The 16,432-nt window shown below is 39.8% G+C and overlaps 2 protein-coding genes across 4 annotated transcripts in view; one reads left to right on the top strand and one right to left on the bottom strand.

The window, feature by feature from the left end:
• The window catches only part of LOC126388172 (flotillin-2a-like), a 37,559-nt gene extending 26,480 nt beyond the window's left edge, over positions 1-11,079 (bottom strand). The window contains exons 1-2 of one of the 2 annotated variants that reach the window (XM_050041089.1): positions 10,889-11,079; positions 2,510-2,591 (exon numbers count right to left, since the gene is read on the bottom strand). In XM_050041089.1, the coding sequence (XP_049897046.1) occupies positions 2,510-2,591; positions 10,889-10,937 (131 nt within the window). In that variant the 5' untranslated portion in view covers positions 10,938-11,079. The remainder of the gene's footprint in view (positions 1-2,509; positions 2,592-10,888) is intronic. The other variant, XM_050041088.1, reaches the window with a different exon arrangement.
• si:ch211-283g2.1 (sodium- and chloride-dependent GABA transporter ine) overlaps positions 1-16,432 on the top strand; it is a 66,947-nt gene that overhangs the window by 31,644 nt on the left and 18,871 nt on the right. Inside the window, exon 3 of one of the 2 annotated variants that reach the window (XM_050041086.1) lies at positions 1,016-1,066. The gene's annotated coding sequence lies outside the window, so the exon portion shown is untranslated. The remainder of the gene's footprint in view (positions 1-1,015; positions 1,067-16,432) is intronic. The other variant, XM_050041087.1, reaches the window with a different exon arrangement.

Here is a 16,432-nt window from a genome sequence, read left to right on the forward strand (position 1 = left end):
ACTTTCAAGGCTTGATCAACCTCCATTGCTGCAGAACGGCTTTAAGTTGTTAACCCATTTCTTGTTCCCTGAAAAAGGCCTTTTTGTATAATTCTGAAATGTATATTATTTTTCAGTTTTGGGTAACCTTACCCTTTTTTTTAACCTCTAGCAGTTCACTACTTACCTTTGTACCATTTCAAGCTATTCATTGGACTTGAACGGCTTGAATTTCAATAAAAAACTGGAAAAATTGGGGTGTTCTAAAACTTTTGACCGGTAGTGTATATCAACAGTGTGAACATGCCCCGAGTGTTAACACTGCAGCCTGTTTCACTGATGCTCTCGCACAATACTGAACCAATTTCAAAAATATTGTTCCCAATAGTCACTTCAATGCAAAAACAAGGTTGAAGTTTAACTCTGTATCTTTAAGTTTATTTGACATGCAGAAAGCTACACAGCAACTTCAGCATGGTAGCTCTGTTTTCCCCCTTGGCGTGAGAAGATGTGACATTTTGTGGTGGATCCCATAAACACTGACTGTATCTATTGAGGCTCTTAAGTGAGGAATAACACACTTAAATTTTGAACTAAATTTGTGATCACTCAGACATGAGAAAGTCCCGAAAGCTTGCCACATGACAGCCTAGACTCTGTGGACAGTATAATTGCAAACAAAAGCAGCTACACTGACATTAAAACAAGCAACTTTGGACCCAGTGCCACAACTGTGAATATGGGCATGGGCACATTTTAGAGTAGGTAGCTTTAAGCTGTACAGCAGGTGAATCATCAAACAAACACTTTGCAAGCTCACAAAGTTGATCTCCTTTTGAGAGTGAACAAAACATGAAGTCCAATTGTTTGTTTATTATTAAATGAATTTCACATCTTTTCAATTTCTTTAACTTTCTTATCAGTGTGGGAGTTTAACACATAATAAGGTTAACAGTTTTTTGTGCAGTTTTGTAAATATTATGTTTTGTAACTTTCCCTGACCTCGCCATAATGTACCATCTGTTTATCTTTCCAGCTGGTTTGTTGGAGCAGCGGACAGGGGTGAGTGCCTATGTTTACACATTTGGTAAACATTAGTTTTTAATATTGATGCCTCAGCTTACCATAAATAATGTTTGTTCATCACTTAACTGTGTAAGGGCACGAAAGACTCTATGTCTTGATGAAAAATAAAATAAAATGAAATAACTTTTTCATCTGCAGAGATAAACTTAAAATATAAATGTGAAAAAATATTCTTAAATGGGCCTTACTCATAAGTTATTTTTTGTCAACAAATTCCGTGACAATAAGAAATAAATAGTGTATTTGTTGGTAACTACTTTTAGCCATGGATTAATGTATTGGGTGTCCTGGAGGGTATTTATAGCACCAGGGGAATGTATATGTGATCAACTCGAAATAAACTGCAGTGCCCATGTTCATTATAAAGTAATGCATCACCAAGTGCAACAGTTTGGCTCTTCGGTGTGACTGAACAGATTTTGTAACATCTTGCTCCACTGGAAAATTCTGGCCTGGTGAGACAAAGTGAAATACTCCTACAACCTCTCAATGCAGGGCAAACAGGAGAGAAAATATTCCAAGTCTCATTGTATTTAGTAGTCCACATATAAAGGAAATATTTGACATATGACATATTTGTGCATCAGGCTCAGTTTATCCTGCATATCTTACAGAAAAGCCTGTTTATTCTTTAGGCAGGATATCTTATTTCTGGATGAAGAACAGGTTCTCAGACCTGCCCATCATCCACGCCTGTTTAAGCAGGATGAATTTTCCAGTTTTGCTTAAAAATGTTACTTTAAAATAAATATGGCATGTTTCACATGTAACCTGAGTTGAAGTACATTTATTATTTTGCCTGGTGAATGTGTACATTTTGAAAAGCATTGTATTTTACATCTGCATCTCCCCGTTTGTGTAATAAGCAGTGTATGCGTGTTGTGAACCTACTTATGAAGATGAATCTTTCTATAAGAATAGTGTGCCCTTTAAATAGCAGAAAAAAACGCTCTAATGACTTTAGACCACGTTTGTGGTTGTCAATGGCGCGATCGGTTTCTGCTGCCTCAAAATAGCGATACTGCAACAATGCGCCTGACCAAACCTCATTCTAACCTACGCACCTGTTGTTGAAGTAGAAGTCTTTATTGTCATTGTAGCAGAGCAAACAACGAAACTGGAGATGCAACTTGTTGCCATGAAAATTACAGCTGCATAAGTCAGAAATTAGCAATGACAGTGGTGCTGCGCTGTACATCACTTTGTGCCGGGTTAAAATAGGGCCCTTAATGCTCTCTGCAATTAGGTGGAGAAATATTTGCATATATATCTGTATCAGCAGTTGGCGAAAATGAGTTGAAAAATACTGGTATACCCTACTGTGACCTGCAGACCTGCCTGTTTTAAAAGCTTCCAGTGAGCACGGTGCAATCTAAGAGTGAATGGCTCTCAAAGGACACTTAAGCGTTTTCTTTGCTTTGGAGCCTGAGCAGAAAGGTCTTACCTCTGGATGTCAGAGATCAGCCACCAGGCCCAAGCCCAGCCTCCCACAACGTATGTCTTCTGATCTGAGCCACAGCAGCCACCTTTGAAACAACACAGATGAAATGGTTAGAATCAACAGAGAAAAAGCCCACTGACCATCAGAAAATAATAGCTAGAAAAAAAGGGACCAGTTCAAAAGCAATAGGCCAGAAATTTGATTCAGATAGTTTAGACCTTTTAAAGCGTCTACAACTGATATTTTTGCACTCGTAGTGATGAACCTACAGTACAGAGAACTGCAGAGATTGCAGTTCCCCTTGGATTTTCAAAGCTTTATAGCAAGTTTTAGCTCATTGTTATCCATCCTGATCCACAACTTTACTGTTTTGGTTAACTCTTACTGCTCCATAGTGCTGTTTACAGCCGCGCAAGACAGTGATTTTCGAACCCAATCACCAGAATAAATGTTGGCTATGTATGTTTCTACAAACTACAGATACATAACATTTTTATGTTTCATATGTGGCGAATGTGTTAAAACTTTATGTTTCTTTATATCTCAATAACACTACAAACAACACTTGGTTTAAGTTTGGAAAAAGTCATATTTTGGCCTAAGAAAACTGTTTTATTTTTCATGGTACAATCACAGTTATTTAGGCCACGGATGACTCACTAAAAAAACACCTGCTTTAGTAGCAAGATTACAGCTGGAAATGCTGCCAATATCTACCTAAAACACAACCAGTTCTGTTCCCAAACAGTGATCTGGTCACAATCCCTGCTGAGAAATGCTGCTTTTGTCTCGCAAAGAATCGCTCGCTTTTGGTGGCACAATTGCCACTAAAAATGTCATTGATGTCTCACTAAAAAAACAACTGGTGTTGTTGTTTGTTGATCTCCAGCAGTGGTCTGCAGCTTTGCAGCTGTCTCACCTAGGTGTCACACCATCAACCATCCCCTCCACCTCCAGGTGACAATCTAATAAAAACTATGTGACCAAACGACGATATGATACGATGAAATTTACAAATATATTGTATCAGTGGTTTGCAGAAACATACAATGCACTTGTACAGTGCTTGCCCAGCACCAAACAGCAGACAGACACAGCAGCCACTTTTTCGCCGCCTGTTCAGGGTGGGAATTTCACACTGTTGTTCCGCCATGCCATTGTGTATAAAAGGAACAACCGCTGAATGAGAGTTGTCTCGCCTTTAAGCCAGCACAGTGGTATTAACAGTACCTAAAATGTCTGTGTATAGCTAGATGACTGTGTAAAAGGGACAGCTGACAGGATGGGACCATGGGTGGGATGGGTGTAACATTTTGACGCTGTATTATGTGTTCGACCTACCGCCGGAGATTTAAACAGCAGCTGTTAGCAGTTAGAAGCTACCTCAAAGAAGAACAACAGCAGCCAAAATGTCCACAACTTGGGAAAACAAGGAGGTCTGGGAGCTCATTGCCCTCTGAGCAGAGGACGAAATCAGCTCGTTTATAAAGCACTGCCAACGCTTATGTTGTATGTCACACTAGAGGCCATCGCTGTTGACTGACAGGTCACACCGTCGCGCCTCTTTTGTTTCCGGGACGCCGGTGTGCTATCTAAAATTACTGCTGCAGTTGTTTGGTTCTGTGTAAAGATGCAAAGCCAGTATAAAGAAGGGACTTTGTAGCGGCCCTATAGCGTGATCTCTGTATAAAAAGGGCTAGTTAAAGACTAGCTGGGGACAGTGGAGCATTTAGCAGCTAAATGCCAAATATCAGAGTGAATACTAGACTTAGATGTTCCAGATTCCCAAAACACCACTCCAAGTAAATGATAATGTTGCTCTGTAACTAGTGGATGTATAAATTAGGGGTGGGAATTGATCACACTTTAACTGAATAGTTTTGTGGACAGTTATAATGTTATGTGTGCAGTTAATTTAACACAACATGGTGCGTGCATGTACAAAAGCACTCAAGTTCATACGGATCATTGGAAGGAATAAATTTATAATAATAAATCTAATACATAGGTCTATATGTAACTGTAGCAGCTGATTTGGCTTTAAACCTAAAGTAGCATAGAGGTATTCTTGAGAAAGATCTCTCAGCCAGTGACCCAGTTCTCATTTTCTGCAAGCGGCTTTCTCGGGAGAAAGATCATGTGCTGTTCAGAAAGTCTTAAAAACATCTTCCAACCACGGTGGCCACAATGTTTGCTCCTGTTACTCTATGAGCAAGCACCTCATCTCTGCTTTCCGGTGCCACTTTGAATCTTTGGTTCGATGTTACTCTCACACTCAAACACTGCTGGGTTATTGTGATCTATGCTTTGATTTATTTTATTTAAGAAGTAATAATGCACACACAAACACTTGAGTCCATCATGTAAATGTGCCAAATTTAGTCATACAGACTAATTTTCATCTGCAGTCCATTGCAGATTGATGGCATTAAACTGCTGTGCAACAATCGCAAGAGCAGGCAAGACACCTGCATGTTCTTCATAAACTGTAAATGGTTTTTCCCATTGTGGCGACATCAGAAATGTTCAAATCACTTTTCTCTGCTCAAGTAAAGTTTTACCGATGTAAAACCTGGAAGAACAAAAATTCATCCAACTCATACTATAGAAAATATAAAAAAATAAAAAATGAATGCCAAAAGTTATTTTTTTACTACTACTTTATATTGCCATTACTGAAGTCTGCCGGTAAAGTCAGCTTCATGTTTCGCTTAGAACAGTTTTTAATAAATCAGAAGTTAAAAAACGTGTAAACTGTGTCGTTAATGGAGACGAGCATAGGATTAGCTGGGAAACATCACATTTATTCACTTTACATGGAGCTACAGTTAATACTGAATTATGTTAAATGTTTGCTGAATGTGTTAGTATCTCTTAATAGGTCATCAGAAATCAGAAATCATCTTTAGAAGGAGCAGATGTTTACCTTAAGCTAGCTCGGGCCATGATAAAGTTAACAATATTTTAACAGTGCATGGTGAGCTAATTGCTAGCGTGCTCGGTTGAAAAGAAAAAAAAAACAAAGCTTTGAAATGGCTGTCAGAGATGGCAGAGGTATGATCACATAATTCCGTTTGAGCTTTAACAGGTGGTGTGTTCCACGTTTTGTGGACCAATTGCTCTTGTAAAGAAGAATAAAGCACTATAAACAAACTGTTACCACTGGAAATCGCCGGTTTCGGTTCAACGCTGGAAGTTGCACCCATAATTCATACAAGGTACCATGGGGGCTAGGAATAAGGTGGATAGAGAACCAATCTAAATGCCAATGGTCTCATTAGTCTTTAGCTATTATATTGTGCAATCAGTATTTGCTTTATAATGATCAAAGCAAAAAAACAACTTTTTTCCATTTTAAGCAAATTAACACTTAAAACAAATCCAACGTTCTAAACAATACACCACACACACTTTCTGACTCTCCTGTAGGCACATTACAGGCAGACCACTACAGAAACATCCTATTTCGTGTGCCATTTCCTTCCCAAACGGCACTGTAGAAGTGATAGTTACGACAGTTTTATGTGTGCGATCTTTCCAGATGTAAGTTAGCAGTCACTGGTCTCTGTCTGATAATGTAATCTGGAGTGATTGGTGTGAAATTCCCAGCTGTCACATGTTAACTGACAGACAGAGGAGGGGGAGGAGCGGACTATCTTTACTGACACACACTACCCCCAACAACCAGCAGGACATATTGACCCACATCTCACCCACACAGTTGATGTGTTTTTTATATTTCCATCAACAGAGTTACTGTTGAAAGACTCTTCTGTTAAGTCTATAAAGAAGAAAACTGACTCTGACACAGTGGCTTCTTGTGTTTCCTGTTGTACAAATAATGCATTTTCCTGGCGTGACTGAACAATATCCCACAGGAAACAGTAGCATTATAATATGCGGACCAGGAAAATGGCACTTGAGAGTTCATGGGAGACACACTCTCATGAGCTCACCAAGATGAACTATTGAGCCAGACTTGTCATGTGAGTCTAAATGTTGCCACATTTCCCTCTGTCTTTTTACGTCAAGCAAATTTGACGTGAAGTGCTTACATATAATGGAACTGAATTTTTAAATCAATCAACTCTTGATTTCAGTTTTTGCTTTCTTTAAACGTTGAAATAGAGGATGAACACGTGCAGAGTGTCTTGATGAAAATATATTTTTGGACATTCTCCATTACGACATTATCTAACTCATACAGATGCTGTTTTAATGAAGGAATGTGGGCGGGAGTGGCTTTTACTATAAACACCCATGTGACTCCTGCCCGAATGCCATCACCAACCACACTGGCAAGAGGCTGAGGACCTACAGAAAGGCCTGAGGCAACACCCCACAGCCTGTCCAGTCTACCATCAGCATATCTGAGATTCCTGACTGCATTCACTCCACAGCAGAGGGGGAGGGGCTCCATAGAAATGAATAAGAATTCACAAGAGCTAAAACAATACTGTCATCAGCTGTAGTTACCTTGATGGGTTTTGTTACTAAAAAGTGACAAATGTCTTTAATTAAAACATGCAGATAAGGTGTTGGTGCCTATGGCCTAAAAAGGAAATTGAACTGTGGCACCCAACCTCATAAAAAATAATTACAGTGTCCTTTTTTTACACAATTGTAGAATCATTCTACGAATCAGGATGTGCAGTTCACGCCCACTCGCCTCTGCTCCCATACTTTATGTGGTAACTGACACGCTCTTCAAAGTGTGTTCACAATGGAAAATCCCAAAGCTGTTTCTCTTTTTCATTCATTGCAAGTGGATTAGACAGGAAAACTGCCCTAACAGATTTAGTTGCAGAACGCTGCTGGAAACATTTTATGCACTGCACACTGCCAAACCACATTTATAAACTACGGCAAGGTTTTCAACAAGGCAGAGATCAGTGGTTCCTAAAAGACTGTCCAAGGTCCACCAGGGATCCAATATCAGATCAATAGAGAATGCAGCGACATGACAAATAGCTCTGAATTTACTATAACTTGACAACATAGACACTAGTGACACACTTAAATTTGGTGCTTTTCCACCAAATTTAAGACAGATTTTTTTGGCCAAATAATCGTTTTCTTATTCAAGCATTGCAGTAAAATTCAAGGGGAGAATACGTGGCCCTAATGCAGAGGTAGGTTTTATGTAGTAATATGGTTATTTAAGTAGGTTAGTTTAATCTTTATTTTGTCAACAGGTAAGTGCAAGTATAAAGTAAAGACAGTATTTAAGATACAGTGGTAGGTTTAAAGATTTGTAACATCAAAAACGTGGACTTCCACACAAAGGGGCATGAGTCATTTTGACAAAAATAAATTCAAAGATGCATGAATTAAATTAGATACTATCTTTTGGTAATAACGACCTCAGAAATTCAAATTTAAGACTATTAACAGCAGGTCCAGTGTAGGGCTGCCACGATTAGTCGACTAATCGACTATTAAAATAATCTGTGACTATTTTAGTAGTCGACTAATCGGTTTGAGTCATTTTTCATAGAAAAGTACTATAAAAGTACCCCAAAATACTCTTACTGCAGCTTCTTACATTCAGATATTGGCAGCTTTACACACTCTCCCATGACAGTGAACTAAAACCCTTTGGCGTGAGTATGAAACAAGACTTCAGATGACGTAATTTTGGGGTTTGGGCGAGACAGACCGACATTTTTCAATATTTTAACACATTTTTCGATGAAATGATTAGTCGACTAATCGAAGAAATAATCGACAGATTAGTCGACAATGAAAATAATCGTTAGTCGCAGCCCTAGTCCAGTGTGTAGGATTTAGGGGGATATACTGGCAGAAATGGAATATAATATATTATAAGTATGTTTTCTTTAGTGTTTAATCACCTGAAAATAATAACTGCTGTGTTTTGTTACCTTAGAATAACCCATTCATACCTACATAGGAAGCGGGTTCTCATCCACGTTTCACCCCCATGTTTCTACAGTGACCCAGAGCGGATAAACCAAACACTCACTCTAGATGGGGCCATTCATGTTTTCGCGGTGGCCATAATAGTTAGCAGCCCCTCTTTGACGAGCAGCATTGGAAATACACTAATTTGAAATGCGAAAATGCTTTATTCAGTGTTTTTAGTGGTTTAAATCAGTCAGTACATTTATATGCACACAGTAGTCGAGTTAAGCTCATAGCTCGGCTAAGCAGTCAAGTCGGACTTCTCATCTTGTCTGAGTATACATGTAGAAGAGAAAATCGAATTTCTGACCAAGTACGTCTGACGCCGCCTTGATGGGCGGCGCTGTGTCCTTTTTAATAAAGTGCATATTGAACTAGTTCCAGATGATCCGAAGAGGAAGCTAAAGACAATGTTTAGCTCCTTTAGCTGTTGGAGCATGAATGTAGTTTATTCATCCATCCAGAAGTGCGTCTTCTGCTTCCTGGTTGCCATGGTGTTTGTTTGTTTGTTTTTCCAGTAGTTACTGCACTGCTATATACTGCACTGCTGCTACATCATCTCCTTCATCTTCCAGGTGAAAGCCCACAAAAGAAAAAGTGGTGCAGGCGCAGAAGGCCGAGTCGAGCTACGGATAGTCCAATTTCAGTCGGACTAAGGGGTTTACATTCAAAAGTCTGGTTTCAGTCGGACTAAGCCAATAATTTGATTTTCTCAAGCTGCATGTAAACGTACTGAGTGGGTCTGTTTGCTTTGGAGAGGAGGAGACATTTGCAGATAAATAAACTTGTGGTAAAAACCTCCTGGATGTCTGGATCAGAAATAAGGTAAGCACATATTAAGGTAACAGAGAAAATAGAGATGCTTGTGGCCCATCTGTGACCTGTCAAACAGCATAGGAGAAGCACTGATTTGTAACATGAAGCTGCTTTATACAATGTTTTCAGTGGCTTAAATCACTGGGTCCGTTTGTTTTGGGGAGAAAGAGACCTCTGCGGATAATTCGGCTCACAAAAAACTAGGGATGCACAATAATATCGGCACCTCATCAGTGTCGGCTGATATTGGCTTTAAAATGAAATATCAGAATTGGCCAACATACTTTTTCTTATTTTATACAATAAATAAATATTAAATATATTTAAAAGTCATGTATTTCATGTCTCCATGTGCTGGTGGGCCATCATGATAAGAGTATGCATGTATAATATGACTTCAAGTCCACTACAAAAGAGACTTGATGATCACTACAATTCAGCAGGGGAAGAAGTCTGTATATCAATAACCATATCGGTCAAATGAGTGGTTACATATCGGCATATCGGATCTTGGCAAAAAATCCAGTATTGTGCATCCCTCGTAAAACCCTCCTGTACAACGACGGCTGACGGAATTCTAACTGAGAGACATTTCAGCTGGTTGCAATTTGCAATCCTCACCACTAGATGCCACTAAATCCCCTAAATCTTACACACTGGACCTTTAACAATGACTGGACTACACAGAAATGACTGACACTGTATGAGGCAAGTGTCAGTCATTGTGATATGAGTCATTAGTTTCACAGACATTTAAGATTATTTTGAGTAAAATAAAATCCAAAGCCAGTCTCTGAGTTTTTAAATGGGGAGGGCCCTGACATTAGGAAAAGTCTTCTATGTACTGTTTTAAGTCTGAGACACACCAGCTGATGGGTGTGTGGACCCAGGAGCATATATCAGCGTTTCCCCCTGTAATTTAATTAATTTAGCTGTAGTCCTTCTGCGGCAGAGAGACATTATGTATCCTACCATGACTGTTCAAGACAAAATAGACATAAAATAAACTGATTAGCCCAGCTTCCCCACATCTAGACCTCCAGTGGCTGCTTTATCATAACAAAATACCGAAGTGAAAACAGTTTAATGAGCAAAACACTGCACTTAGACACCAAAATAAAAACAGATGCGGAGGCACAACCAATCCAACCACTGAGGTGTAACTTAGAGAACACCTCAACACGCATTAATACATTATAGAGGAATATTAAAAGAGAAAATAGGTGGATGTATAGGCAATATAACAGATAAATTTCTGAGGAGAAACGCACGAACGTTGGTGTGGTATGACGGATATCACGGCTCGACTCTCAGATGCCATTTAAAGCCAAAAAACGATGGATTTACCAGATAAATAAACCTTTAACATTTAAGAGGGAAACATGGCATTTTTTCCAACGAGGTTTGGCACGGTGGACCTGTTAACGTTAATTACTTAATAAACACATTTGGTTTGTTGTAGGCTACACGTAATGCTAGCTTTTGACCTACTGTTTCAAATATATAGGCCCCCTACATGTTACACGTCGAATAAAGGTTAGGAGAGTGCTTTGGTTATTTTCTAGGTTTGTCTCCATGAGCACTTCATCGAGCCAGGAAGGAGCTAGCAGCTACACATCGTCCAAAAAGCGTTTACGTTACCTGAAACCACAAGGGCCTCGTTTGGTCCGACGGTATGGCAGTTCCCCATGTTACCGACAGAAAAAAAAGACACGTATCCAAACCAACTCGACGCGTACAAAACTAATTTCACTTATAAACTCTGTTTTCTCCCGTTTTCTTCCACCAACACTCAATAATCGATGGATTCTGTGGGGGTCGAGCACCGAGTACGTCAAATCAAACGTTACACGACGCAGCGCTTCCGGTTATGACTTTCAAAATAAAAGTATTGTTCATTAACGTGTTTTTCTCAATACTTGCCTCATTTCTTGTAACAGTCATGTGGAAAAACTTGTTCTGTAGATCAACAATATAACAAACTAAGTGTCTCAGTTGTTCCTTACTTGAATATATATCATAGATATAGATATAGATATAGATATCCTGGTGTATATATCCTGGTGATGTGCATGTGATGGCTTACACAATGAAAGAATTCATACATGTTCTGGTGAGGGCAAAGTTCAACTGAAAAGCAACATAATCAGTTTTGATCTGCAATATATATTCAATTGGTAACTGTGCAAATTGCAGACAATTATACTAAGTCATTTGCAGAAATGTGCATTTGCAGTTAAGATAAGAAACTTTAATGATGTCACACCAGAGAAATTCAGTGTTTGCCGCATTAGTTCAAGAGTCAGAGCAAAGGAAAAAGAGACTAAGTGATAAAAAAAAAATTAAAAGAGATAAAAACAAGCTAAATATACAAAATAATACTTAAAAAAAAGCTTCATAGTCCATATGTACCCCCTTCACTAGACATGTCCTTGATGGATTATTGCACAAACGAATTGCACCTATAAATGTAATACACACATGGTGTAGCACTGTACTAGAAAATGAATATAATTGCACAGGATACAAGCAGGAAATTGCACAGTATAAATATAAAGGATATATGTATATATACAAAGGTGTGGTCCCGGTGATGGCAGTGTCGGCAGCTGGAATAGGGCCGATTGTGGGGCATCATTCATACCCAGTCTCAGCCAAGTCAGTCAACTGGATCCAGCCCGGCTAATTTCATCCGGCACACAGAGTTTGGGCCAATTCTGGGCCAGGTCATTTTTCAAGTCAACTCAATCTTTATTTATATAGCACATTTCATACACAAGGCAACACAATGTGCTTTACATAAAATTACAATACAATCACAACACAGTCATAAAAGTGCAAGTGCAGAAGAGAAATATGCACATGCACACGCACACACACATGGAATTTAGCCATAGTCGGTTTTAAAAAGTAAGGTTTTTAACTTGCTTTTAAAGGTGTTCAGTGTGGGGGCCTTTCTCAGGTCTTCAGGCAGGGTGTTCCATCTTCTGGGGGCATAAAGCAGAAGACAGCATCCCCTGCTTTAGAGTTAGTACGTGGGATGGTTAAAAGACCACTGCCTGTGGACCTGAAAGTTCTTGCTGGTTTGTATCCAATCAGCATGTCTTTTATATAGGCGGTGCAAGGCCATTTAGAGCTTTGTATACTATTAATAAAATTTTAAAATCAATTCTGGTTTTAACAGGTAACCAATGCAGAGATCTAAAAACAAGTGTAATGTGTTCAGACTTTTAAGTACCGGTGAAAGTGCGTGCAGCTGCATTTTGAATTAACTGTAGTCGCGGCTGTGATAACGGCCCAGTGATGGCAGTGTCACAGCCAGATTCGGCCCGATACTGGGGCATCATTCATGCCCAGTCTCAGCCAAGTCAGGCAACCGAATGCAGCCTGACTAATTTCATCTAGCATGCCGAGTTTAGGCCAGTTCTGGGCCAGATCATTTTGGCTACCTGATTGTTTTTTTTATTACAGCGGTTGGATCCTCCCCAGGACATTTTGAGGACTGAGAGAAACTGCCCATGCTTTTGATTTTATTTTGAAGGTATGAAAGCATCTTTTCCGTTGATGTTTTGCCGCCACTTGACTGAGCTGATCAGATACCCCTCCCCTCCATTCTGCCCCTCCTTCGCCGCAGAGGGAGACGATACCATAATAATAAAATAGGCGTGGCTGTTTAAATTTCCTCTCACGAAAGTAACCTAAACATAAACCCCTGTAATTTTCCTCACAGAGACGTGTGCGTTTGGAACTCAGTCATGTGTTTAGTGACCTGATCACGTGGTGTTTGTCATTTGATGGCCATAGATTACCGTGATAAGAACAGTTTTAATATCTCTGTGTCGCTACCGCAGATGGAAGATGTGCCTTACTCAGAGTTGTGCAATAATATGTGCAAATAAAATTCAGAGTTTTAAATATGTAACTCTTATTTATCCTATTCCTTAATCCTCCATGACAGCAAGCAGATCAGATTCTCTGTTTGGTACATTTGAAAGCATTAAATGTTTTTACTCATTCCCAAGGCTGATAAAAAATATTTGTACTGATTTTCTTTTTAGAAAATGAGTGCATTCACATCCTATGTTTTAAAAACCTTCATTACTAAAAGTTCTTTTTGGCTGTAGTAAAGCTGCAGAAAAGGCATGGCACATCCTGCCTATGCAGCGGTAGCCATTTGCCAACACTATAATCAAAATAAACGTGCATGACTACATTCTGGGGAATTCGGAAATGTCAAACAATGCCACTATCATGATGATAGCAGTTGCCCTTGTATGCACAATGAAGTAGGAGTGGTTTGGTGACAGATCCACAGAAATCAACAAAACTGACCCACGCTGAGACTCCTGACCTTGGCAGAGTCAAAGTGCTGGCCTTCATCAGTCAGATGATTTTACACTATAATTCAGTTCAATTTTATTTATAAAGTCCAATATCACAAATCATAATTTGACTGAGAGGGCTTTACAGCATACAACATCCCTGTGTCCTTGGACCCTCACAGCAGATAAGGAAAAAACTCAAACAATGCTCTCTCAGATAAATCTGTGAGGTGACACGTGATAGTTATCCTTCTTTAATGTTTCATAAGGATATATTTTATTGTGAGTTTATAACAGCCTTTGTTAGTATATAGTTTTTAATCTACACCATATCTGTGCCCTTGTGATGTTGTCATGTTTTCCACGTGGCTGACAGATGCTTGAAGGATAAGACAGGCTCCAGGACAGGAACAGACCCGGACCACAACCCATACTGGCCCTCTGCAACCAGCATGTAAATTTTCCACACCACAGCCTCTGGCAAGGTTGTCACAGTACCTTAAAGGTCCAGTGCGTGATTTAGGGGATTTAGTGGTATCTAGCAGGGAGGACTGCAGATTGCAACCAGCTGGACCATCTCCTGGTTGGAATTCCTTCAGCGTTCATTGTTCAGGTTTATACAGGAAGTGAAAATAACCGCAGAGGTCTCTTCTTCTCCAAAACAAACAGACCAGGTAATTTAAACTGGTAAAAACCCTGAATAAACCAATTTCAAGTTTTAAATCTGTGTTTCTCTGACTCTGTTTGGCACGTTGGAGATGGCTAGCCTAGTACCTGCTAATGTGTGCTCACCTTTTGTCACTAATAACTTAAAATCCAAGCCGGGTGTCATTCCGAAGTTGTCGAAATCCGGCACTTGGGCAGTGACTTGCGGCATCAGAAACCAAGGAGTGAGAGGTAGTGGATGGGTCCAACAAACACCAACTTTCACCCAAGAGAGCGGTGTTTGTGTCCTGTGAGATTATAAAGCCAAACCCTTTTCTTTTTTCCTAAACCCAACCACTTGCTTTTGTGGCCTAAATCCAACCATGTGTGTTTGTTGTAGAAGGAAAAAACTTATTGATTCTTATTTTCAGGTGATTATACACTAAAGAAGACATACTTTTGGTCATGGGCCTTATACGACGTGCAAGGTACCCTGGGTGTGTTTGTTGTTGACGCTCTGGGACGCTGTATCAAGTTCTGCCTGTTACATGTATTGTCTTCTTTCAAAATACACTTCCGTATTCACAGATAATTTACCAACTACATACTGTCTCTTTCAAAATACCACATCAATACAACAATGCAAATTTAGTTGTTTTTTTCCCCCTTCAACAATGCATGTGGTTGGGTTTAGGCAACAAAAGCACGTGGTTAGGTTTTGGAAAAGAAGAACAGGGTTTGGCTTTAAAATCTTATGGGACGCAAACATCGCTCTCCTGGGTGAAGGTTAGTGTTTGTTGGACCTATCCACCGCCCCTTCGCTCACCCTACTCAGACTTTCGTTCTTGTCCCATCGCATTTTCCCCTGATGTGGCTAACCGCGATCGGTCACGTCTCATGCTGACGTTAAAGGACGGCTTTTTTCGTCAGTGTCTGATGCCGCAAGACATTACCCAAGCACCGGATTTTGACGACTTTGGAGTGAGACGGGGCTCTCTCTACCAACACAAAGTGGGTTCTATTCTGACTCTGGCAACTAATTTTAAACCATTCAGAGCATTTCAACCAAAAATAAATTGGTTAGGAAGCTGAAAAGTTGGCTCTCAGCTGAAACCAAAAGAAGAGCAGGTTTTCCTTGGCCTGAAGTGCAAACCACGATGACATCAGTAGGTGTCTACAGGTTGAAATGAGGGGATGGATTCCTGCACGTAATAGTCAAGATATATCTTCTTATCAATAATAGCTGGTCCATGATTGTATTTTGGATAAAAACAAATATCTGTAACTAATAACAAAAGGTAAATGGATATATGTACCTGCATTTGTATAGCACCTTTCTAGTCTTCCAACCACTCAAAGTGCTTTTCACACTACAAGTCACATTCAACACCAATGGAACAGCCACCAGGAGCAAATTGAGGTTCAATATCTTCCTCAAGGACACTTCGACATGCAGCCTGGAGGAGCTGGGGATTGAACCGCTGAACCTCTGATGACTGGCTCTACCTCTTCGCTGCAGCCGCCATCGGTCATGTCATAGGTCAATGCAATCTGCCATCTTACTGGGAGCGTGGTCTGATTCACCCAATAGCACCAAGGTCCAACAGTCTTTAAAGGAACTGGTTCAGGAACCAGAGCTACTTCGGTAGGAAAGGGTTATGGCTGTCCTTCAAATCTCAACCTACCAGGTTCCCAGCAGTAGTCTGATGGTCCCAATCTATCCAGCAGGTGGCCCACAGAGACAAACCACTAAAGAGTCCCAGCATGCTATACAAACTCTCCTGTACAAGCTAAATAACAAATACATCTTTGTTTTCTGCTTTTCTTCATGAAAGATCTTACAATCAATCTGCCTCTTGAAAGTTCTTGAAATTCTTTGTGGCTCAAATGTGATAAGAACTCTTGGCGATGACTGACATTATTGTTAGTATTTTTCAGGACTTCCTAAAGGCCAGTTCATCTCTACTGTTGCTGAAAACATTGGATTTGAAGTCAGCAGTTTGTTGAGCTTGTCATACACTTGCCCAAACAGGAAGTGGCTTACAGTCTGATGCCACAATCATCCCACAGCCCCACTGCTTTACTTTTCATCCTCTGCCTCTTATTCACACTGTATGAAGGACAAAAAAATGACATAGGTATCAATACGTAAACAAATAAATACAGAAGGAAAATGTGATTGTGAAGAGGAAATTGAATATAAACTCATAGATTGTTT

Source organism: Epinephelus moara, chromosome 3 (genome assembly GCF_006386435.1).
Source record: "Epinephelus moara isolate mb chromosome 3, YSFRI_EMoa_1.0, whole genome shotgun sequence".
Lineage (NCBI taxonomy): Eukaryota > Metazoa > Chordata > Actinopteri > Perciformes > Serranidae > Epinephelus > Epinephelus moara.